The following is a 25,437-nucleotide window of genomic DNA, read 5'->3' as shown; positions in this document are numbered from 1 at the left end:
TAATTTAGATATAAGCTCCGCTGTAACGCAAACTATCACTCCAGATATCCGCCTCTTGGCCTTTTGAGTTCTCTTTCATTTCAGGATTCACAGCGCTCCTCACAGCTGGCCTCAAAGAGGGTCCGTTTCTGATCTACTGTCTGCTGGATAATGCCCCTGTGCAAATTCCACTCTGCTTCCCAACTGGTGAAGGGAGACATCACTCAGGCTCGGGAGCAGGTTTCAAAACCCTGTGTCAGTAAGATTGCTTTTCATACCGCGATCTTTCAGTCTACACCAGCAATGCTTTTTGCCTTCGACTCTGATAAAGAACAGAGAAAATTGGATAAATTTCTAAGTTGGAGAGAATAATCCTACAGGGTCTCTTCACAGCCAGGCCTTGCTCCTTTCATAAGCGAGATGAAGTGGGGAGCGCTCTTTCAACTTGCCTTTTGTTGAGCTGAACAGTGCGATCGCAGGTAAGTCAGAAAGCAAGATGCAGGTTCCCCAAAGATCTCACTGCGCCTCCGACTCGCTCATAAACGGATTGTCTATTGATAGCTCAGCTTCTCGCCCGCTTTGACTATTCACACAGACCCTAAAAACAACACGCCTGCCCCAGACTTCATGATGAAAGAGGGGAGGAAGGAGGGGAGCCCAGAAGTCAAGCTAACCAAAGATAGTTTTAGAAAATGATTGATTCTAAGATAAGAATAGACTTTCCCAAAGTGAGGACCAACTCTCGAAAGTTGTCCTCTTGACCGCCAAATGCTTTTTTGTGGCACGTATGATGCCCATGTTCAAACACCTGAATTTGCTCACGCACCAAAAAAAAAAAAAAAAAAAAAAAAAGATCTTCCTAAACTATCCAACTAAATCTGACTTCCCCAAATGGCAGCTTCATACTTTCTCTTGCTCACATGATGGTCTGGGAGCTACCTGAAGATCTACACATGGTATAGTTTCCTGATACCATTTTGGAGCACAATGTTGCAAGTACTATAGTCTCAGCTTGCAGTTCCTAAGTGATAATGAGCACAGGAAAGATGGGAGCAATTGTACCCAGGAGGTTCCGGGGTGAGGGGGAGGCTCTACTTGTCATATAAGTAATTAGTGGTATCATTACCACCTCGTTCAGCACTTGCTTTAGACCCATTATCTCCATGTTTGCTCTCACCACCTTACAAAGGAAACAGTCACATTCTAAGCCACACAGCCATTTTGGTGATGAACTGGATCCTCTGTTGAGCCATAAGCTTGCTATGCTCTGGCCACACTGATAGCCAGTAACAACACACACTGGAGAGCCTGGATTCATAATCTGGCCACCCTGGGGAACCAAAGAGACTGAACCAGGGATCAGGCATCCAGAACTGGAATCCCCATTTCACTGTTTCCTAGATAGCTGTGTGGTCCTGGGAGAGTCTCTTCCCCGCCAGCTCATGACCTGGGACAATTTACTTAAGTGATAATTGCTTATTTCTGCTTCTATAAAGATGCAAATAATATGGATGCATACCTAGATATGAGATGAGATTGCACAAAAATATTTATACAAATGGCCAGCCCAAGAGGATGGATTCTGTACATTTTAGCCTTTGGCTTTGTATTTTATCTTGGTGTGGCATTTGCATGTGTTTTTGTGTATGTGTGGACATACTTGTGTGAGTTTGCTCATGGAGGCTAAAGGTCACCATCAGATTTCTTCCTTAATAACTTTCTACCTTTTTATTATTATTTTATTTTTGAGAGAGAGACAGAGAGAATGGGTGCCCAGGGCCTGTCAGCAGCTGTGAACAAACTCTAGATGCATGCGCCCCCTTGTGTGCATGTGCGACATTGCACACTTGCATCACAGTGTGGGAACTGGACATTTGAACCTGTGTTCTTAGGCTTCACAGGCACACGCCTTAAATGCCAGGCCATCTCTCCAGCTCTCCACCTTATCTTTTGAGGCACAGTCCCTCACTGTGGAGCTCACAGACTGTGCAAGACTAAAGCCAGCAAGCAAGCTTCGAAGATTCCCTGCCTCCCCACCACTGAGATTTACATAGACAGAAAAGGGTGAAGCATGTCTATAGCCCTGATGTGAGATCATTTAAGAACAGGGAACAGCAAATTTGAAAAGGATCAAAGAGATGACAGAAATCACTAGAAGATACCCAGGTCAGCATGAGTAAGTCAGGTGAGCTCCCCAGGAAAGCAAGAGTTGTGCATGACATGAGTCTCTGCGAGCGCAGCCCCAGGGGAGAACACCTCTCAGATGTTCCCAATCCCAACCCAAAGCTTGGCTAAGGTAGAAGCGGCTCAGCCAAGCAGACGTCTGCTGAGCACTTGGTTCCTTGTCTACCTAACAAAGCCACAAGAGACATAGTTGTTGATTAAGGCCACAGAGTAAAGCTGGGCATTGCTACTTTTCACTATAATGGCTTGGAATTCAGACATCCAACTAAACTGAAAACAATGCATAAAGCCTAAAAGAGTCTCTTAAAATTTAAGCACTCATGGCCTGGAGAGATGGCTTAGCAGTTAAGCGCTTGCCTGTGAAGCCCAAGGACCCCGGTTCGAGGCTCTATTCCCTGAGACCCACGTTAGCCAGATACACAAGGGGGCGCACATGTCTGGAGGTCATTTGCAGTGGCTGGAGTCCCTGGTTTGCCCATTCACTCTCTGTCTCTCTCTTTCTGCCTCTTTCTCCCTCTGTCTGTCGCTCTCAAATAAATAAATAAAAATAAACAAGATTTTTAAAAAATTAAGCAATCATTTCAAAGCCTTCAGGATTTTAATATAGGGCTGGCAATGTCTCAGTAGTACAGTGATTACCTAGCATATGCAAAGCCCTGGGTTCAATCCCCAGTACTGCAAAAAAAAATTTTTTTTTTAATACATACCATAGTTTAAAAATATTAGTGTAAGATTTCCAGCTGCTAATTCTCCTGTTTATATTGTACTCTATTCTTAGTGTTAAAATGTTATTTCTTTTCAGAAATAATAGCAATGGCATAAATTATTCTTTCAGGGGATGTTTAGGATTTTTTTTAATAGCTTTTATTTTTATTTCTTTTTTTAAAAATTTTATTTATTTATTTATTTATTTGAGAGTGACAGACACAGAGAGAAGGACAGATAGAGGGAGAGAGAGAGAGTGGACGCGCCAGGGCTTCCAGCCTCTGCAAACGAACTCCAGACGCGTGCGCCCCCTTGTGCATCTGGCTAACGTGGGACCTGGGGAACCGAGCCTCGAACCGGGGTCCTTAGGCTTCACAGGCAAGCGCTTAACTGCTAAGCCATCTCTCCAGCCCATGTTTAGGATTTTTAAAAATTTTTTCCACTTAGTAAAATAAAATCTAGCATTATGTTGATCTTATGGTTTACAAAAATTCCTATAAATCTCAAAAGTCTGAGAGCAAAGATTAGCTCAAAGTTTGGTGTTTTCCTGATGGAGGTCAGCAAGTAAAATGGTAGCTGAAGGACGCTCAGTACTCCAGTGACAGAACTGGTCTCCCAACACCCTTCTCTGGCTCAACAATCAACCACAATTAATGATGCATTAATTAGATCATTACTATAAGAAAAAACCAAAAGTGTGTTTATGACACTCCACGTATGGCCATATATCATTAAACCAAGAGCAGGCCTTCCCTGAGGACATGCGAACTGGGGGCTTCCTGGAGGAAACACCCTAAAGCAGAGCTGGTTTCCTTGAATGCTTCTGAGGATGGGGAATCCTGCTCAGTGCTCAGGCGAGCTCTCAGCTCATTTCATTCCCTTGTAGACATTCAGCTATATTTACAGACAGTTGTGGTTGGTGTTATGGGTAACTGTAGGCTCAAAACCAGGGTGCTGCTAAAATCCTACAGTGCACCGGACAAGAACCCACAAGAAAGGCATGCTTGTCGCAGGTGCCAAAGGTAAGAAGCCCTGGTATAGATGACGAGAACAGTGTGAAACGTGCCCATGGGTTGTATCTTCACATGGAAGCCCTGCCCCAGGATTGCTGCAGGGCTTGGTGAGATGATGGGCTGCCCCACGCCCGCTACTCTGTGAAGTCTACGTAAGCATAAGAAAAGAACGTTTTGCTACTGTTCCCGGGTCCAAGACTGGACAAGGGCCAGGGACTTAAGCTCACAGAGCCAGTGTGAAAGAGTGAGGGGTGCATCTCAGAATTCGAACTCTAGAACCTTCCCCCAGGACATGGAGGTAGCAACCACTACACTCCCCCTACCTGCTCCATGTCCTTGCTTAGGGCCTTGGGGTTTACAACAGAATGACAGACGTGCTCTGAGCGCCTTTCAAGAGAGACACCTGGTTCAGAGGAAGGGATCTGGAGGCAGGCCTGCCTCACGCTCTCATCTGGAACCCAGAAGGAACAGCTATCCCCACCAGAGAGCTATCACAAGAACAGGAGCAACAGGAGGCAGTAGGCTATTGCCAGCCACAATTACATTGCTTTTAAAACCCCACCTCCGGGCTGGAGAGATGGCGTAGCGGTTAAGCTCTTGCCTGTGAAGCCTAAGGACCCCGGTTCGAGGCTCAGTTCCCCATGTCCCACGTTAGCCAGATGCACAAGGGGGCGCACTCATCTGGAGTTCGTTTGCAGTGGCAGGAGGCCCTGGCACACCCAATTTTCTCTCTCCCTCTCTCTCCCTCTCTCTCTCTCTCTCTCTCTCTCTGCCTTTCTCTGTGTGTCTGTCGCTCTCAAATAAATAAATAAATAATGAACAAAAAAATTTTTTAAACCCCACCTTCATCCACCCTTCCTGTCATCAGCCTCGCCCTGTTTTCTCTGCTTCCAACCCCATGACACCCCTCTCCCCACTCACTTGCTTCACCCTGGCCACAAATACGTCAAGATTGCTCCTGCTTTAGCTTCGTAGCCTACTATTCTGTTTGCAGAGAATTCTCCATCCCATTCTCTCATCTCTTTTTTGTCTTTTCTCAGACATCACCTTTTCAATGAGAGCTACCTATTTGTTTTTACACAAGAGAACAAGAGTGGGGGGGGGGAGAATTGGCACGCCAGGGCCTCTAGCCACTGTAATTGAACTCCAGATGCGTGCGCCACCTCGTGGGCAAGTGCGATCTTGCGTGCTTGCCTCACGTTGTGCGTCTGGCTCACGTGGGACCTGGAGAGTCGAGCGTGGTTTCTTAGGCTTTGCAGGTAAGCACCTTAACTGCTAAGCCATCTCTCCAGCCCACAAGCACCTACTTTAAATGGCATGCAAGCTGGGCAGTGATGCATACTTATAATCCCAGCCCTAAGGAGACTGGAGGATCTCAAGTTCAAGGCCAAGTTAGGCTACATAATGTGGGTTACATAGTGAGGTCTTGCTGCATAGAAACAACCAAAAATTGAACGTATACATGTCCCCCCCCTCTCTCTCTCTCTCTCCCTATGTCTATATTTCATTTGTTTCTCTAGCATATATCTCCTTTCTTAGGGATTAGGGTGAATCTCCCTCTAATGTAATAGAAATGCCACGTGCACAGTACATTTCCTTTCTTTTTCCCCTTCTTTCTTTCTCTCTGTATTTCTCTCTCTCTCTCTTTCTTTCTTTTGTACTTCTTGGTTGAAGATTGCATTTCCAGGGTGAGGAGAAGAGAAGGAAAAAGGTAAGAAGAGGGACTCAGACGACCCTTTCTTCCCTGACAGGAAGTTCCTGTCGGAAAGAGGCAGAAGACCAGTTCAGTTGAGGCATCACAGTCTTAGCACACAGCAGGTGTTCAATAGCTATGGGTTGATGCCAACCTGAACGTCATAGACCAAGTGGGTTATTGTTTGGGATGGGGCACGGTCCAAAAGGCCAAAGACTGGCCGAGATTAACCCTTGGGCGTTACGGGAGGAGCAAGGTGGAGCTAGCTCGCGTGGCACACGGCCCCTACCTCACTCTGCAGGGCGTGGGCTTTCTTGGCCCAGGCCATCTTCAGGTCTTCAGGCAGTGCCGTGAACTCATGGTATTGCGTCCTGTAGTCGTGGTCACTGGCCAGGGCCTGGGCCTTCCTGGCGTGGACCAGGTGCACCATGTCCAAGGGTAGGTGACACTGGGCCTGGCTGCTGGCTGCCTCCCTCTTGTAGCGACACTGGCTTTGCAGCTGGCCCATCCGCCGGCAGTGCTGCAGCCGCGGGTCCTCGCTGACGCTCCGCACCCCAATGAGCCTCCCGCGCTCCCTCACAAAGTCGTGCCTGTACAGAAACTGGGAGGAAGGACAGGCCAGTCAGGGGTGGGCACCCGAGCTGCATTAAGTCAACTGCTCATTTTTACTATAGGCCTTGGTGTGTGTGTTTGGGGGGGTGGGGGTGATCACCTCCTCTTGTTCTAGGAGACACTGTTTTCTAAGAGCTACCAAAGCGGTCTGGCCTGAGAACATGCCTTCCTCCTTTGGGGCTGAACAATAGAAACATTGTTTTTCTCTTCCTATCTAATTAAAATCAGAGCCTCGGAACCAAAGTAAGTACCTGGCTTCTCTTATGTGTCCCACAGCCAAAGGAATTTATCAAAAAGGGTAAAAGAGAAACTTGTATTTTACCCGTTCACATTTGGCAAAACATTAAGCCCCAAAGACAGGATCCATTCTTTTGAAGTTCACGTTTTTTTTTTTTTTTCTGTGATTTGTTTGTAGGAAAGAGAAAGTCACCTTCATGTCCCAAAGCTATAGACACATGAAACCCAGCTGGTAGACCAGAGCACTACGGTGGGTGACTACAGAGACAGCCACGGGAGGGGGGGGACATCTCTGTCGCTTGTCTCTTTTCACTCTGGGTGGAGTTACAGGCAGGCAGTTTCCACATTCTGCGACCACTGCCCGAGCTTTGCAATTAGAAGTTAAGTCGTACCTGCTTCTGCTGGAGACCTTCACATGAATTCAGCTTGTGACAAGCAGAGCCTTCCCTCCCTCCCTCCGTCAGAGGGCCTCATTCATAGCTAATATATTCTGCAGGTGACATCTTGTCTCACACGGTTATAGATTTGCTTTAATTCAGGGAAATGAGCCGCAGACATTGTTTTACATGAAGTTAACAGAAATTAGGCAAGATGGAAGGTCAGAACATTCTACTCACATCGCTGGCTATGTCCCCAGAGGCCCGAGCAGCCTGGAAGGGGAGAGCATCTATTGTCAGCTTGTAGCCTTGAGCACGAAGATTATGCCAAGACTCCTTGTATTTTGCCTAAAGTGGGAACAAATGTACATCTTTAAAAAAAAAAAAAAGAATACATGAATCTATGAACAAAGGCTACCCCTTTCAATCATAACATGGGGTTCTAGAATCGATTAGTGAACAATGAAAACTTTCTGCTTGGCAGAGAAAAATCTCATTAGCACACACCCTGTGGTAGGCTCTGAACACATGTGTTTAGAACATATTTGCAAAAAAGATGGGTATATTGAACATGGGTGTATAAATTTTGCATGTTTAGCCTGACATGGTGGCACATGCCTTTAATCCCAGCACTAGGAAGACAGAGTAGGAGGATTGCCATGAGTTCAAGGCCAGCCTGGGACTCCAGATCAGCTGAGGCTACCAAAACAAAACAAAAAAGGTTGCATTTTTGATATGTGTGGGTTGTACAAGTACAGTGTGTGTACAGGGATGTGCATATACATGTGTGGACAAATCCACAGGCCATGTGCCGAGTCCAGAGGAAGGTGTGGGGTGGCCTCACCTATTTCCCTGAGACAGTCTCTCACTGAACCTCAAACTTGTCGTTTTTCACTTAGACTGGCTGACCAATGAACCCCGGCCACCCTCCCTCAGTGTTGGGGTGACAGGCACAGGTGGGCATGGCCAGCTCTTTACAACTGTGCTGGGGATCAAATTCCTTCTTGTATGGCATGGTAGAGACTCTCCCCTCGCTAGACTGAGCCACATTTTCCCAACACTTCACATTCTGAGCTGAAAAGATGGCAAATGATCTTGGCCCTGCTCTCGTCAGAACTTGACCAGATGCGCCTTGTGTTACTGTGACCCGCCCTGGGTAAGTCCGATATCTTACAAGACCAAACCATGGGTAAACACCCCCTTTGAGCTAATAGCTTATTGCTTTTGCTTCTGTCGGCCACTTGTAGCTCCCCCTACCCTATACAGCTATGGCCTGCTTATGATGTCTTATCTAAGTATATAGTTGTGCTTCCTCCCCATTTCTGCAAGCTTGTCTGCTGCCAAAGGCAGTTTTCTGCCCATGTTCATGGTCACGTAACCTAGAAGTTTAACCCAGCAAGAGTGGAAAGAACTCAAGGTGATGTCAAACTGCTAGCCAAGCAGTGTATAAAAGACACGGGCTTATCATAACTCTGCGCTGAAGACATTTAAGAGCAAAGGGCTCACTTCAGACCACTAGGGTAAATCAATGAATTCTCCACATCTTTCTCTGACTGATGCTTGGTTTGCTCCGCTGATTTGAACCCAGATGTTTCTGGAACACAGCAAGCACTTATACCCACTGATCAAACGCCCCAACCCCTGAAGTGTGCATTTTTTAGAAAGCTTGTACAAGTGCCGAAACGTGGTGATGACGTCACTTTGTGGGCACAAACCCCGGTGACTTTGGGGCATGCTTAAACTTCAGCAGTGAGAAACACTTACGTCACTCAGATTGGCTGCATTGGTTTTCGCTCGGATGAACTCGGGCACACCGAGGGTCGCTGTGTATTGGTGTCTTGCATCCTCGCCGGCTGCTTTATAGAGGCGCTGCACCCAGAAGCAAAAACAAATAAAATTTTAAAAATAAAAATAAAAAAGGAGAGAAGACAAATGCTAAGTTTATCTGCAGTGCTGTAATGTCCTACTTTTGCAAGAGGAATCACAGTAGCAAAAAGCCACTTGTTATGTCCTGGATACGCCTTCAGCCTCCAGGGAAATATGTTCTTCAATAAAGACAATCTTTACGCATCAAATGGAATGAAATAGAAGGAATGCATAAGAAACTATGATTTTCTTTGCTAAATGATAGGCTGAGGAATGATACATAAATGGAGAGTATCTACTGAGTTGTTTCCCTTGAGGACACAGCTAAGGCAATCCTAAAACCCTGGAGATGTAACCAAAGCCCCCCCAGATGGTAGGAAACTGCTGTGGCCTGAATCTTTTCCTGACGTGCCGCCAACGCCAACACCACAATCCTATCTGTGAGAGAATTCAGCTTAAGTCGCCTGTGTGGGCCTTGTCTTCTGTGATAGAATCTGTCACTGAGATCAGAAGTGGGTCCTTGCTTGCTGACTTCTTCAAGGTCAGAGGTCATCCTCAAAGTCATTGTTGCCCCACAGCACTTTGCTCACAAAGAGGCTGGAGAGACTAAGTGAGAACTTTACACTGATAGCCTCACTGTACGAGAGAGACCTTGAACATGGACTTCCTTTTCCCCAGCGGCTTTTGGACTTGGGGGCGAATGCGGAAACAAATAGTAAAAGTAGCCAGATCTCTTAACTTCTTGAAGTTAAACTTGGCAGAATCTTAAAAGCTAAACATGACTCAATATTATGCATCTGCCTACATCAAGCCTCTATGAGAGCCACTGCCAGGAAAAGAAGTTGACAGAAAATATGACTTCGGAGGATGACACTCCTTTCCTCGCAGCGACCCTCTGGTACAGATAGTAATGGGGTGAGTAAATAAAAAGTGAGGGTAATTAAGAGGAGACAAAGGAGGGCTGAAGAGATGGCTTAGCAGTTAAGGCGTTTGCCTGCAAAGCCAAAGGACCCAGGTTCGACTCTCCAGGACCCACGTAAGCCATATGCACAAGGGAGTGCATGCACCTGGAGTTTGTTTCCAGTGGCTAGAAGCCCTGGCACACCCATTCTCTCTCTCTCTCTCTCTCTCTCTCTCTCTCTCTCTCTCTCTCTCTCTCCTTACCTGCCTATTTCTATATATCCCTCTCTCAAATTAATAGATAAGAAAATATAGAACTTTAAAAAAAAGACAAAGATAGAGAAATAAGTCCAACACTGTACAAGAGACCTGTTGTTGGAAAACAAGTCCTTCCTGCAATGATAACTGGATGACAAAATAGCCTTGGTCAGCCAGTATCTGTCTAGATAGAACTATAGGCCAGAGCTTCTCAGACTGCAATGTGCAAAAGAGCCAGCTCAGGTGAGGACCTTGTTCAAGGAGCCAATGGATCCAATCTCTCTAGGGTGAGGCATGCTGCCGGGTTATTTCCACACATTCATTGGGGTGCTGATGCAGCTGGTCTAGGGGAGCTGACTGAAGCTAGCAAAGGTTTCTAGTCTCTTTTCCTCTGTAAGATGCCTCAGCTCTCTATCGAATGCCATTTTCTTTCCAAAACCTGGCAAGTCCTATGCTCTTTTCCTCTCCGCAAACATTCACACATCTTTTAAACCAATCCAGTCGCTTCTGAAAATTACAAGAGTTTTCACCTCATTCGTAATCTGGCTGGTGAACTTCGCATGAAGGAGGTTGGGAGTATCTGTCACAGTTGTGTACTTGAGTGACCTGGGATGCTGCCGGTATTTACTCTGAGAAAGGAAGAGGACAGCTGTGTAAGGTAGAGAACCAGAGGAGAGCTGGTGCTTTAAGTCTTGATGGAAACTCCCTTTGCCGGGGCTGCCAGTCCATCATCCTAGAATCCACCTGGGAATTCACTCACTAAGGAGGACAGGACAGGGAACCCAGTCAGATGCTCAGCAACAGGAAACAGGGAGATGGTCCTCTACTGGTAAACTAAATATGACCATTAAAAATTGTAGTTGATCGCTGGAGGGATGGCTTAGTGGTTAAGGAGCTTGCCTGCAAAGCCTAAGGGCCCATGTTCAACTCTCCACATCCCTCATAAGCCAGGTGCACAAAGGTGAGGCAAGCACAAGGTCACATGTGCCCACTGGATGGCATAAACATCTGGTGTTCAATTTCAGTGGCTGAGGCCCTGGCATACCAATTCTCTCTCTCTCTCTCTAAAATAGAAAGAAATTGAAAATATATTTAAAAAATTTTTAAATCATGGTTGGTTCTTGGATAGAGATTCAGGTCTCTACAGTTGTCTGTAACACCTTAAAAAGCCAGCCACAGCATCCTGCACCCTGCCAGGAGGCAGAAAACCATGTGCAAAGTCCAGACCTCTCTATGTTCTTCAAAGCTCCGAAAAGGTTCAGATGCATGTGGCAGTTAGAGAGCTTGGCTGCAGAGATTGTGCTGGAAAAGCAGAGCCTGGAAGATCCCAAGTTCCTCCAGATAGCATGCCATCAAGCCCAGTCCATAGGATTGCCCATCTCTGGCTGTCAACTTGCCAGGATTTAGAATCACCATGGAAACAAGTCCCTTGGCATATCTGTTGGGTATTTTCTATAATGAATTGGTTGTTAACCAATCAGCCACCCCCCACACTGTGGGCAATGACATTCCACTGGGCTGGGGGTCCTGGACTATACAACAAAGGACAAAACAAACTGAGCATTCCACTTTCTTGCTCTCCTTCCACCTTGCTGATGTGGTGGTATGCTACCAGCTTCCTGCTTTGCTTCTCCCACCATGACAGAGTCCCTTTCAACACTGTAAGCTGAAAATAAACGTTTCCCTTCCCTAAGCTGCTTCTGGTTAGATTATCTCCCCCTACACACCCCTTAAGGAGACAGTAAGTGATACAGTCTACCTGAGCTCTCAGGCTAACACCAAGAACCTTTCTGTCCCCTCCTCTTGCATCTACCATGAATAAAAGTGCTGCTGCCCTTCAGAGATGAGGAAGAACCCATGCATTCAGTAAGCTCACAATTCTGAGACTTCTGTATTTTTACCAAAAACGTATCACCAAGCATACAGCCACCCTTTCAGATGCAGCTGTCACAGATGCACAGCTCTTAGATTATGCTAATCTTTACTTATTTAGAAATGCTAGTCCTTACAGAAACCAAACAAGGGTGTTGTGATTATCCCCATATGACTAATTAAGAAGCCAAGACCCAGAGAGGACAGGTCAGTGGTCTGGGTTCACACAGCAAATGAGAGTTTTCCTAGAATTTTAATCTCTCATTTGTTGGTCTCCAGAGCCTGTTTGCTTTGCATTGTGTATCACAGAGCCACCCTGCCAAGGGACATGAGGAAAATGTACCTTATAAGACAGTGAATCATTCCACTATGTTAGTAGAGGAGCTGAGTGGATATCTACCCAACTGTATTAAATGGCATGCAGTGTGAATGAAGAACCCATTAAGCTCAGACGTGCCAGGTAAGAGGCTGCTACAGACTGGCTTCCAGCTGTTTGAGCAGCAGGAAACAGACTGATGTGGGCATCTGCCATGGAAATACCAGGCAGCCATCGCCCACTCCTGGGCTTCCTGTGGTTACCTCACTGATGAGCTCAGATGCCTTCTTTCTCCCTTCAATCTCTAACGTGCCAGGAATAACGCAGGGAACACCTCGCATGAAGTTCAGGTCCGAACGGTACAAATTCTACGAAGGACAGCACAAAGAATCATAAGAGCTGAACTCTCAGAACCAGGAGGCAAGAGAAGGCAGACGTCGTCTCAGGGCATCATGCGTCCATAGCCAGAAGCCTAAGCTGGCTGTTTCTCTCTGGGCGCAGCACAGTCAGCAATGGTAGACACCTCTTAGCAAACGCTCATTAGGGGAAGATGTATGTCAGAAGAAAATAACACTTCTCGACAAGTAGCTGTGACAGGGTTACTAGATGGATTCCTGTGTTTAATGTGGGCCATCAAGAAATAAATGCTGGAGTGGATTGCGGTTGGAAAGTCAGGTGTCTTGGGGCAAATATGCAAGTGGTTTAGTGGTTTGTGTTGTTTCTTCTTCTTCTTTTTCTAACAAAAGCCACCGGCAGCAGGCAGTATTAAGTAATCATGGGCTAAGAAAGAACTGATGCATGAATCCAGATTCATCTGGCAAAGACTAGCCTAGGTCTGCATGGGTAGGAGCGAGTGTGTGTACCTCAGTGATTTGGGATGACACTTTAAAGAGTCTCCCAATTCACTCCCCTCAGCCAGCAAGGTCCCTCCTGAGGGCGTTGCCCTCTCAATTGGCCTACCATCAAGAGGGTGGGTTAGCATGGGCTCTGCCTCGGTAACAAAAGGCCTGAAATGAGTGTGGCAGCCCCCTCCATTCCTGTAGCTGCTCTCGGGTTTCTGACAGTTGGTGTCATTTATTAAGCACAGGCACAAAACTCCAATCAATGAGACATTCTAGTTCCGCTCAGTTCACAGGCACGGTGTCCAAATAGGGACAGAAACTTTGTGCAAGTTCTGCTTTCCTGCGAGGGCCCATCGCCTGCATATCCTGGTGCCGGTAAGCCTAGTGGGCTGGGCAGAAAGGTGGTTACCAAGGGGGACAGTGCTACCTAACTGGGCAATATGCCTCATCTCTGCAGGAGTGAGGGGCGTCCCTGAGGGTTGCTGGCCATCCTGGGTCCCCTGCCTCAGAGATGAGACTTGAGCCTAAAACACCTCAAAAGGACCAGGCACGTCCAAGGAGAGACCTGTGGGCCCTCACTGCATGGCCTCCTTTGCATTTTCAGCTTCTCATAATAGATGAGTACAAAAGATCAGCTCCAAGCATCTCTGTCAGTACCCCTTGACCCACCCCAGAAAACTGGACATGAGTATAGAAAACAGCAAAAGGATGGAAACTTTGTCCAACTTAAGGCCAGATGCAAAATCACTTGCAAATCTTAAAAAAAAAAAGAAAAAAAAAATCCTGAAAGGCACCTCACATTCAAACCCAGCAACCCCATTTCTCACATACAGTTGTGTAATCTTGGATAAGCCATTCATCTTCCTTGAGTCTCACTATAAGTTCTATGGACAGTAAGGATAAAGACTTGTCAATACTGGGTTATTGTGAGGATTAAATGAGATAAAGTGTGAGTACACAGGGCTTTGAATTCAGCAAAAACACTCAATGGATGGTGGCTGTTCTTAACAGATCGGTGTAATTGTGCTTCGGGCTGCCCAGAATGCTCAGGCTAGATTTCCAGAGGAGATGAAAGTTTAGGAATCCTGACCTCTGAGGGCTTCACCAAACCTTTAAGGGGACTTTACAGGTCACTTTCTTAGGTCCTCAGCTGCAAGAAGAAAGGCCTCAAGGGAGAGGCCAGCCCTCCTTACCTCGCTCTGCAACCTGTGAGCTTTCTTGGCACAGCCTAGCCTCAGGTCTTCTGCCAAGGATGTGTGCTGGGGAAGCGGATGTCTGTAGTCCTGGTCGCTGGCCAGGGTCTGAGCCTTCTTGGCATGCACCAGTGTTACCATGTCCAGTGGCAGATGGACGTGTGCTTTTGAGTGTTCAAAGGCTTTCTTGTAATTCACCTAGGAGAATCAACAGCCACTATTTCAAAGCGACTATTTGCAACAGGACCATCCAGGCAAGCCATTGCAATGCAACTGTCCCATCAGCCTCGGGGCGGGCGCTCCTCTCTTGTGAGGCCTGGCTTCGAGCAGCTCCCTGGATTCACCACCCCTACCCCCGGGAGGTCACTGGCCTGGGTAAAGAGGGCCATGCCTCTTCCACTACGGGAAACACAGACAAGGGACAGATCTGATGTCACCAATGTCCTTCCTCTGTTTCCTAAATTCTCTCTTTTTGTAAAATCAGAAAGGCTCCTTGCCAACCCCATGTATCTTTTCCTCATCATCCTCTCCAGCTCAGGGTTTACATACCAGGGGTTCTCTCACAAGCCTCCATAAAACTTGAGATCACTTTCTAGTCAATCTTGAGGACTTAGAAGTGGTGTGGCTGTTTGGAGAACCAGTTCTGAGGATGGACACCGCCCAACTCTACACACACCCTGAGGAAGGAAGCGGCAGCCCATTCCTGACTAACAACTCCCTGCTAGTCCTTGGACGAGCTGTGAAAAATGCCTATTTTCCTCAGGACTCAGAGACATAGCCATTCCTCCTCCTCTTCCTCCCTTCTCTCCTTCCCTGAAACTCCAGCCACTTGCCCTTAACCTCCCCTGCCCACCTCACTAACCCTCCCCTCCCCTCCAGCACAAGGCCAAGGTCAATTCTCATCTACTGAGCAATCAATAACCCAGAACAGAAAGGGGAACAAAGGCTGGAAGTGGAGAAACCGGGGCAGAGAGCATACGAAGCTTTGGAAAGGGCATGAGAGAAGGAGCTGGTGCCGTGGCCTGGCCTAGTCTTTTCCTAGCTGACCCCACGCAAGGGCCTGAGCCATTCAGCATCTTGGCTTTGTTACCAGTAAGCCAGACGGAGACCTGGCAGAGCTCCTAGACCCGATCTGGTGGTGAAACGAAATTCTGCACATGACAGTGGCTGGTCCTCTGTAATGTGTTGGATGGACACAAATCTCATCCCTGACATTAAACCAGCTCATACAAATGCAAGGAAATCACATATGCACACACGTACCACTTTACTGAGGGTCATAATCAGCTATCAGAGGGTGGTAGCAACTCAGATGCCTGCCTTTCTGGAAGCACAAACAAGGAAAGAATGCTGTGTGTGTGTGTGTACACATGTGTGACCAGGTGAACGCAGACCCCATCTACACAGAGCTGGGAAGAAGCAACTTCAACTGACTCTAGCCTTTAGGCATCCAGTTTAGCTTCTGGCAAGTAGTCTAGAACGTCCATGTAAAAGCCTTTTTCACTTCTCAATGTTTTCAAGCAACCCATTCCGCAGACCAAATACCTCTGCAGGCCAAATCAATCCTACTGTCCTCTCCCCGTCCATTAGTGACCACTAGTCCAAGTCAAAGGATTCCCAGTCCAGACAGGAACAAGGAGGCCCACCAATCCAACCTCATTTTGTGGGGGGAGAGAAGCTGATGCCCAGAGGCTTAATGCTACAATGCAAGTCGGCCACAGAACGGACACCCACTTCCAGGGACCGATAGCCTCAGCTGGCAGAGCCACGAGCATCCTTAGGTGGGCCCCATGGTTTCCTTGCAATTCCTCCCACTTACATCACTCTGCAGTGAGGTCGCATGTACTGAATGTGCAAGGCTGAGGTCATCTTGCAAGCTCCGGGAGCCAAGCATCTGTCCTTTCATTCTCTCAAATGCCTCTTTGTATTTGTACTAAAGGGAAAGAGAGCGGGAGAGAGTAACAGCTCAGGGACAAGGGACACGGAATGGAAGAGGTGGGTATTGGGCGAAAATGTTTTGTTCTTTTGACAGTAACTGGGTGAGTTAAAAGCAAACGCGTGCAGGAGTCGTCAAAAGGTCTATTCTTTCATATGCAAGACTCCCAATGACTAAAGGGCTCCGATTTGAAATGGCAGGACGCCTCAGCACTTGGGCGGCCCAGGCTGGGAGAAGGTGCCTGCATTGTTCCCGGCCTCTTCACAGACGGGCTTTGTGAAAGCTCTTGGTATATTTCATCTGCCCAGGTTCCATGTTTACAGTCCAGCTTTCAGCTTTGAACCCCAGGCTAGGGAATTTTTGTTGTTGTAAGATGTGTTCTTTCTCCCTGGCCATTATCTGATGGCCCTAGCCCAGTCAGTTGGGAGAGAAGAGGATATTACCCACAGGCAAAAGAAGGCAGGGGATAGGGAGGCAAGAGAACGGAAGCTGGGTTTGGCTTCGACACTGTCACGACATTAGATCCTCACATCACTGATGATTTCACCGGAAGCCTTCGCTGCCTGGAATGGAATGGCATCCAACCTCAGCTTGTAGCCACCGTCTCGAAGTCGGCTCCACGACTCCTTATAACGGGTCTGGGGGGGGGGGCGGGGGGGAAGGGGGAAGATAGGCACGAGTGAAGGACTTCACGGGACTTGCTGGCCTCTTAACTTCTGGTTTCCCAAAACATGAATGTAGTTTGTTATGATTGGGCCAGAGATCCCTGTGCATTAGAACGGACTATTCACATCAGCTCCTGCCTCCCTCCCAACCTTGCCAAGCCACGGAGGAGAAGGGTTTTATCAAGATGATGCTGACATAGGGTCCCATGCTTGCCCATAAAGGCATCTTTATAATCAATGCCCTTCCGTCAGGGAATGCAGGGTCCCTCTCGCCAGCCTCACCTCACTCATGTTCATGGCATTCAGCTTGGCCAACAAGACTTCAGGTAGGTCAGCGGTCTGCGTGTAGTGATGCTTTATGGTTTCTCCTTGTTCCTTGTACAGCCTCTGTGGGCAGACAGAGATTTTTGTATTAAACCTGGAGCTCCCGCCTTACCCTGGGTACCCAGGAGCCAAGTTCCATTCCAGACACAACTGTCGTGACCCCCACAGAGATGTGATAGTGGCCCGCTGCCCCCACACAGATTCCATAGCGGGCGCAGTGACATGTGTGTCCCTCCCGCCAGCTGCACCTCCCAGCTCACAGCAAGGCAACTGAAACTGTCCTCCATGAACGCTCCACTCCCGAGACAAGGGTCAATGGCGAGAATGAGCTCTAGACTCATTCGGTTGTTAACCACAGTTGGGAGAGAACGTGCCGGAACACAAAAGGCACCTGAGAGACATGGGAGGTGGCTCTCCGCAGATAGGGTTCCTCCAAGCCCACCTCTACCCTCATTCTGTCCCCCCACCTCCAGGATTCTTGGGCCTGGGTTCTCTTGATCCAGAACTCTGGCTTGGCCTTCTGATATCCTCCTAGCTTGCAATGACATCTAGAGTTGCCATCAGCCACCAAAGAAAGTTTCTAAACCAGTTTTTTTTTTCCAGCCCAAATCTTATCAGATGTGTTTCTACATATCACAGCAGTGCCCCCTAGAGTTGATTAGGGTAAGGACAGCGCAAGTGTTTTGCTTCATAGAAACTCTCCTTTGGCTGTTTCTCAGAACTCAGTTTGATTCTGACAGGCTGAAGAACAAGAAATAATCAATTCCTAAATCCAGAACTGAAAAATCCCCGTCACATATTCTGACAGGCACCGTCTTCGGGGGTGCTCAAAGCCATAGAGGAAATTTTGATACCCCAAGCATTGTGAATTTTCTCTGTGGGAATTTGGGGGGGGGTCACAGATATTTCCAAATCTGCCTCAGCCTCATTCAAAGCTCCGTGGGCTCCTCTCAGTAGAATCAACAAACAGAGCAAGCTAATCCGGGTACTAAAGTGAGTTTTTAGAGGACCTCATTGTTCCATTTTGACTAGCAAACCGGGTGGGTGCTGGTCAAAGTTTTGGTTTCCTGTGATAAACAGAGTATAGGAAACAGCTCAACGGTTGGAGTAATATCTACAAATAAAACCCAGATTATTTTCAAAGCCTGGGAAATTGATTGAGAAAGCAGCAACCATTCCTGGCCTTGGGTCTCAAAGAACCTTAAGCACGGCTCCCATATTCCAATTAGCGAGAATTCCAGCTCCAGCTATGAATTCAAGAATTCGAGTTCTAGCTATAAAGACACCACTTTGAAATAAAAGAGCAAGGGGAAAAAGGCCTCACCAGAGACAACCCCTCAAGACACGCAAATGGAAGGAAGCAGAGCATCATGGAGCCGTGGGGTGTGGAGCCCCACTTGGCACCCTAAGTGCAGGAATGCCTCATTTGCATCCTAATAAGGAAGCACCCCCTGCTAAGGGGAGCCTCAAAAAAGGACAAGGAGCCCCTTCATCCTCAAGACGACAGAAGGAGCAAGCCCAAGATCCCCTCCGCTTCAATCACACCGTTGAAAGAAGAACCCCCTCTCAGAGTCATAATGTATATACATTATCACTTACATCCACGGCTTGGGTATAACTAATTCTGGCCTGGACCATCTCCGGAGTGTCTTTAATACTGGTAAACTTCAAAGCATCTGGATGCTGACGGTATTTCTTCTGTTGAGCAGGAAAAGATCAAAGCTGTAAATTTTGTGCTGCTCTTTCATGCCATTTGAAAGAGAAAATCATAGGTTGCTCGAGATTAGAGTGAATTTGTGAACATAATTATTATTCTGCTTCCTCCATTTTTATCTCCTAGGTGCCTTCAGGTTAATATTTGTTTCAATTTAAGAATAACCTCATGTCAATTAACATTAAAGTATTTCTACCTGGTGCAAAGACAACATCTCAAAATTAGGTTATACCAGTAAAAATACTGTAGGAGACACACACTTAGAAAATGATTCTTTTTAGAGGCTTCAAATACTGTCGCAATTGTTTACATATCTTAGGTTGGCTCTTCTAAGGAGAAAAGAGAACATCTCCTAGTCACATTTCTCCATTGAAGTTTCATGTTTTCCTTCCACTAAAGGACTTGCCATTGTCACAGTGGAAACCCTTGCATTTAACATTCCATGGGGTAAGTAAAGTACTATGCAGTCTCTTTAGAATCAGGTCCAGTTAGCATATGTAATAATTCTTCAAGATATTACAATAAAGATGTAGGGGCTGATATTGAAAGGAGTCGTCATTTCACAGTTTGAAAGACATGGAACAAACAAGACAAAAAGCAACAAAAATTGAAATGTTGGAAAAAGATACAGGTACTCAATTCTGAAAATCATGCTTCCATTAATTATCCAAGTACCTTGTATAGGGACTAAAATGTTATTTTAATGGCACTGTGGGGTTTGTGTTTTCCTGAATCAAATGACTATTTTATAAAATCTGCTCATTTATCTGCTTGGAGTTTCGCATATTGTACTAGATTATCTTACATTCAGCGACATCGAGCCTGGCACCTGTTTTTGTTTTTGTTTGTAAATAAAGTTTTACTGGAACATAGCCATACTTCTTCATTTACACATACTGTCTACAGCTGTTAGGCAGCTGCTTACGATGGAAATCATGCAACCTGCAAGGCTGAAACTATATAAACTGCCTGGTGCTTTTCAGAAAAAAAAAACAAAACTGTTCTGACCTTGTTTTAAAAAATAAGTGTGTGTATGTGTTACACATGTGTGTGTACATGTGCAGGCATGTGACCTTTTCACACTGTCTGGCATTCTCTCTAAAAGTTATCCCAGCCTGCAATGAGGTAATAAGGAAATGTTGCTAAAATATGTTTTGCCTCACTTACTGAAGTTTGAGTCTGGTCTGAAGCTAGGGCATTAAGAAAAAAATAAGCACATTTCTTGAGAAAGTGTGCAAGGTGACAAATGAGAAATTAAGACAGCTAAGGAGTAAATGACTCCCAAAGATTCTGTGGCACAAGACTGAGACATGTGCAGAGATCACCCCGGAGGCTGACGTGCGCTCTTTTGAGTGGGCCTGATACTGAGAATTTCAGACCTTCACCCCTAAATATTGCTCCCATCATTTTTCATGTTCCTGCTCCAAAGATGGCCTTTCCTTAACCAAGCTGAACTATTTAGGAAAATACTGTCCCCAGGATCCTTTGAATCCTGAGGGACGACTAAGCAAGGTCACTAAACACTTGCCCACTCAGAGTGAGGCAACTTTTGCCAGCCACTCTGCAATGCATCAGGTAACTAGAATGCAGCTCTGTGGAAAATAGCAACCCTGAGCAGGTGCGATGGCCAAACCAACACAGACATGTTTCTGTTTTGATGATGTGTTTGCTGAGAATGTCTCTTCAGGGCTAGAGAGATGGCTTAGCGGTTAAAGCACTTGCTTGCAAAGCCTAAGGGCCCAGGTTCAACTACCCAGGACCCACGTAAGCCAGATGCACAAGGTGGCACATGCGTCTGGAGTACGTTTGTAGCAGCTGAAGGCCCTGATGCTCCCACTCATTTTCTCTCTCTCCCTCCCTCCCTCTTTCTCTTTCTCTCTCTCTCTCAAATAAATGAATGAATGAATGAATGAATAAGAATTTCTCTTCAAATAAAGTCCCAAGAGGTTCATTGTGCCCACTCAAGTGTTCAGGCCTATAACCACTATAGTTTCCTCACTATCCTGAAAAGTCTAGAAAGACTTGCCTATCCTAAGGGCACCTGAATGGTCACTTGCCTTCTGCACAAGCCTCTCTCTACACAGACAAGTAGAGGAGGAGTCCTAAGGGGTTTGATAGTGTGAGCTTGAGCTAGCCCAGCCTGTGATGCCTAGCCAGAAGCAAGTGTGCCCCCTAGAGGACATCTGCCAATGTCTGCAACCCTTCTGGTTTTCAAAACCCTGCAAAAGTTGCGATGGGCATCGAGAAGCCAGAGAAACTACTAGACAAGCTGTGAGACCCAGGCCAGCATCGTACGAGAAAGAATGTGTGAAATCTCAACAGTGTCGATGCAGAAACAAACTGCTGATAGAACCTCCGATACTGATACTCAAGGAAACTGCCGTGGAGTGTGCGTGATCTGCCGTTTTCATAAGCAGCAGTGCCTCGGGGTCCAGCTAGGGCAGCTGCACATTGGCAAGACTGCAATTGAAACACGGTAGAAGTGAGACAACCCCTCCCACAAGAAAGAACCAACCATGTCACCATATTGGACAGCACGTGGATGAAATCCCAAAACTGTTTACACGGTGCCAGACAGGGCGGAGGGAAATCTATATAAAGTCACCAAAGGGCTTCTGGTGCGGTGAGTGTGTCCTTTCATCATCTCTCCCGTGTTGCTTCATTAAAAAGGTAAGTTGGTGGGTAGCAATTGAGCTCCGTTTGATTGTCATTACTATTCATAATACCATTTGTCACCCACTTTGTTTTTGCCGGGGCACTACAGGCCCCTACTGGTGTGTGTTTGGTATGTGGTTTCTCTCTAATTACCAGCCCTAGTCTGGGTTTGGAAGCCCTTTCATGTGGCTTTGCCTTTTTCTTCGCCTTTTGAGTGGAAATTATTTTAATTTTATACAGAAACGCTGCACGCCTAATGCAGCCAGGCCTGTTACACGCTGTCAGGGAATCTCACCTCACTAATGAGTTCTCCTGCCTTCTTCGCCTGCTCCACATTTAATGACCCGGTGGCGACCCAGCCCGCGCCTTTCATCCACTTCACATCTGCCCTGTATTGGTTCTGACAAAGGGGGAAGAAAGGAGAGAAAAGGAAGGCCATCGTCGGGGTGCGCACAGTCAAAGGGCTGTTCCCAGCTCCAGTGTGCTCAGGGCACCAGCAGAGTCAGTCACATGCACCTTGTCTTGCTGGTTTCTGCAGAGTCACGGGTAGGGCACCCACATACAAATTAACTTCCTCTTTCATCAGAGCCCTCCCTGTGGATGGCTGCCTTAGACCACACCCAACACTAGTCGGGAAAGAGCTGGAGGGGCCCAGTCAACCTTGGCCCTCACTGGAGACTCAGGTATAGCTTGGGACAGGTTCATCATCCCCATTGCCGATGACTGGCTTCCTTGTTTGAAATGACATGCAAGGAAGAAGAAAGTAAGGATTCATAACAGATCTGAGGATGGACGTTCATAAGATATCCAGGGCTCCCCATGGCGCCAATTCCTTCCTTCTATTGTGGTAGGGGGTAGGGAGAGGATCGCTCTCCTTCCTTTACTTGACGCTGAGTCAGAATCAATAGTTTCAATGAAAGTTGTTTAAGTGAGCACTTTCCCCCATCCAAGTACTAGCCAGGCCCGACTCTGCTTCGCTTTTGAGGTCAGACAAAATTGGGCGCATTTGGGGTGGTGTGATTATAGACAAGTGAGCACTTTCCTAAAGTTAGCATTTCATCTATCTCTCTCTCATTAAACAGCTCTGCCATGAAGAGGTGCCTGCGCGCGCACACACACGCGCACACACAGACGCACCTACGTATAGCAGCCAAGCTAGGTAGCTAGCAAGCTAGAGTTGCCCCACTCATCCACATTCTATTACAAGAGTTAACCAAATACAGCAAGCAGACAGAAGCAAAGAGGGGACATAACGAAGAAGGAGAAGGGGGTTCCTGATTCTTCTTCTAAAAACGAGAACTGCTAACGTTGGAACAAATTATCAGCGACTCTTGATAGCTGACCACGGCTGAGAATATATATCACAAATATATTTTCCTCCAGCAGCAAAAGAAAACCTAGAAAATATGTGGATCAGGATTTCGAGAAGGAAAAATATAGCCATATGATTTCTGTCTGTTGGTGCAGAACCTAAAATTGGCTAGAGTTAACATTAGATCACAAGGATATGAAAGGGATTCCACTGAGGGGTTCAGAAACAGGCGTTCAGTGAACATAAACTATTGTCTAGTAGGGGCTGGGGGAACCCCGCACCAGCACACACACACGCGTGCACACGCGCAGACACGTGCACGTGCACGCTCAGCACTTACATCACTCTGCAGGCCGTAGGCCTTCTTGGCCCACTCCACCTTCATGTCCGTGGGCAAAGCTGTAAAGTGGCGCGACGCCGTCCTGTAGCCTATGTCCGTGGCCAAGCTCTGAGCCTGGCGAGCGTGCGCGAGGTGGATCATGTCCAGGGAGACGTGGCACTGGGATTTTGCATCCTCGAAGCCCTTCTTGTACTCCAGTTCGCTCTGCAGCTTGGACATCTGCAGAGAGTGGCTCAGCTTTGAATCCCCTTGTGCGCTCTGTGCTCCGATGAGTTTCCCTCTGGACCTTTCGTAATCCTCCTTGTACTTCACCTGAATGGGAGCCACAGAGCGGGAGTGCATGAGAATTCCCTGACGGAGTCGGCAAGCATTAAGCTGCATGCGCGAGAGTTAACTGAAAGACATCTGACTGGGCGGGCGTGGTTGCGCACGCCTTTAATCCCAGCACTCGGGAGGCAGAGGTAGGAGGATTGCTATGAGTTCGAGGCCATCCTGAGACTCCATAGTGAATTCCAGGTCAGCCTGGGCTACAGTGAGACACTACCTACCTTGGAAAACAATGAATAACTAAATAAATAAATAAATAAATCCTAGTAGAGTTAGAGAGAGTTAGGGCAACATATACATCATCTTTTTTCATCAATTTGTAAAATAAAAAATATCACCACCCAGTTTTTCCTGTTTCACTTTGGTTGACAGAAAGCTCTAAGCTCCACTGAATGTGACTCTATGGTAAGAGACTTTATCAAATTTCTGTGAGATTCCATCCCTTCCCTAATTATTTGAGATCTGTCTTTCAATTTCATTTAATTTGGCCTGCTGTTTCTACGAAAGCCACCTTTATACTTACTACTGAGAACATTCTATAAATAAAAAGCAGTCATGAAGTGAGAAAGAAAAAAAGAGCTTTTAGGGTGTGGGGATGGAGAAAAACAGGGTATGTTGCCTGAACACAAAACAAAACAGTTACACAAGAGCAGTGAGGGCCGGGAGAATGTAGATGGGGAAACGGCCGGAGGGGATGAGGCACTCTTACTGTGCGGCGCTGTTTCCACAGCGTCACTGTTGGGCTGTAGGAAATGCTTCTCGCTGCTCACAAGAGCATCCACGCCCGCCACTAGTTCCCGGGAGCCAGCACGGGACAAACCCCTGATAAGCCCCAGTCAAGTGCGTGTATCCGCAGACTGGATTAGAGCAGGGCATGTAATAGACTATAAATCAACCGTGTTACCAAGTCTCTCTCTGTCTCTCTCTCTCCATATATATGCATATACATACATTCATATAGGCATGTGTGGTGGTTTGATTCAGGGGTCCCTCATAAACTTAGGTGTTCTGGATGCTAGGTTCCCCAACTTATGGCAATGGAAATTAATGCCTTCTGGAGGCAGTGTATTGTTGGGGGTGGGCTTATAGGTGTTATAGCCAGTTTCCCCATGCCAGTGTTTGGCACACTCTCCTGTTCCTGTTGTCCACCTTACGTTGGCCAGGGGGAGATGTCCACCCTCTGCTCATGCCACTGTTTTCCCCTGCCATCATGGAGCTTCCCTAGAGCCTGTAAGCCAAAATAAATCTCTTTTTTCCCAGAAGCTACTCTTGGTTGGGTGATTTCTACCAGCAATGTGAATGTGACTGTATGTATATGTCTATGTATATATACATACATACATACGTACATACATACATACATATTGCCATGGGGGTCTTATGCAGTCCATCCTTGTCTTGCGTTTACTGTGTAACCTAGGTTGGCCTCGAACTGCTGTTCCTCCTGTCTTTCCCTCCTGAATGCTGGAATTATAGGTATGTGCCCCCATGCCCAGCCCCACCTCTCTTTCTTTCAAGCAAGACTTTTTTTTTTTTAAATGAAATCAAGTTTTGTTTAAACTCTGGCTGCTCACATCCCACCAGACTCCAAAAGACCTCACTGGGCTATAACACACTTGATATTCGTCAATTCATTTCACTTCCTCACAATCATTGTGCAACTAGCAGCTTTCCAGACAAGGCAAACCACCTCCCCAATGGTGGCAAGTGACAGGCGAAAAAGAAGGTCACTGGATGGTGACACTGACAATAAGAAGTTTCTAGTTGGTGGAAACCATTGCATGGCACCAGCTTGCTCACTGCAGGCAGGGCTGTGGGGCTTGTTACGATTCTCATCTCCCTCAAGAACTCTGGGGTTCGGGGAGATGAGGAATCTGCCACACACGAGGCAGCAGGATTTCGCGTCTCTTGCTCAAGTTGGAGATGGACTCACCTCGCTGGCCAGGTCCCTCTTTGCTTTAGCTGTGAGGAAGGTTAGGGAGTCGAGGCGTAGCTCAAACCCTTTTGCCTTCTGGTTTTCCCAGCTGCTCTTGTACAGTTTCTGGAGGAGAGATTTAGGAGAAAAGCAGTCATCTTCAAGTGAGAGGGTTTCTCAACTGGTGGCCTTTCAAAAAAGA

At 46.9% G+C, this 25,437-nt stretch overlaps 1 protein-coding gene across 5 annotated transcripts in view; it reads right to left on the bottom strand.

Moving 5' to 3' along the window:
- LOC101607061 (nebulin related anchoring protein) overlaps nucleotides 1-25,437 on the bottom strand; it is an 82,678-nt gene that overhangs the window by 9,986 nt on the left and 47,255 nt on the right. For 4 of the 5 annotated variants that reach the window (XM_004659320.2, XM_004659319.2, XM_004659322.2 and 1 more), the window contains 13 exons: nucleotides 25,254-25,361; nucleotides 22,994-23,305; nucleotides 21,637-21,741; nucleotides 18,572-18,670; nucleotides 16,931-17,035; nucleotides 16,514-16,621; nucleotides 15,867-15,980; nucleotides 14,048-14,245; nucleotides 12,276-12,380; nucleotides 10,355-10,453; nucleotides 8,565-8,669; nucleotides 7,041-7,148; nucleotides 5,864-6,175 (listed from right to left, as the gene is read on the bottom strand). In XM_004659320.2, coding sequence (XP_004659377.2) covers nucleotides 5,864-6,175; nucleotides 7,041-7,148; nucleotides 8,565-8,669; nucleotides 10,355-10,453; nucleotides 12,276-12,380; nucleotides 14,048-14,245; nucleotides 15,867-15,980; nucleotides 16,514-16,621; nucleotides 16,931-17,035; nucleotides 18,572-18,670; nucleotides 21,637-21,741; nucleotides 22,994-23,305; nucleotides 25,254-25,361 — 1,878 coding nt within the window. The remainder of the gene's footprint in view (nucleotides 1-5,863; nucleotides 6,176-7,040; nucleotides 7,149-8,564; nucleotides 8,670-10,354; nucleotides 10,454-12,275; nucleotides 12,381-14,047; nucleotides 14,246-15,866; nucleotides 15,981-16,513; nucleotides 16,622-16,930; nucleotides 17,036-18,571; nucleotides 18,671-21,636; nucleotides 21,742-22,993; nucleotides 23,306-25,253; nucleotides 25,362-25,437) is intronic. The other variant, XM_045155554.1, reaches the window with a different exon arrangement.

The sequence above is a fragment of the Jaculus jaculus genome, chromosome 1 (assembly GCF_020740685.1).
Source record: "Jaculus jaculus isolate mJacJac1 chromosome 1, mJacJac1.mat.Y.cur, whole genome shotgun sequence".
Classification (NCBI taxonomy): Eukaryota; Metazoa; Chordata; class Mammalia; order Rodentia; family Dipodidae; genus Jaculus; species Jaculus jaculus.
This window is presented reverse-complemented; position numbering and strand designations above follow the sequence as displayed.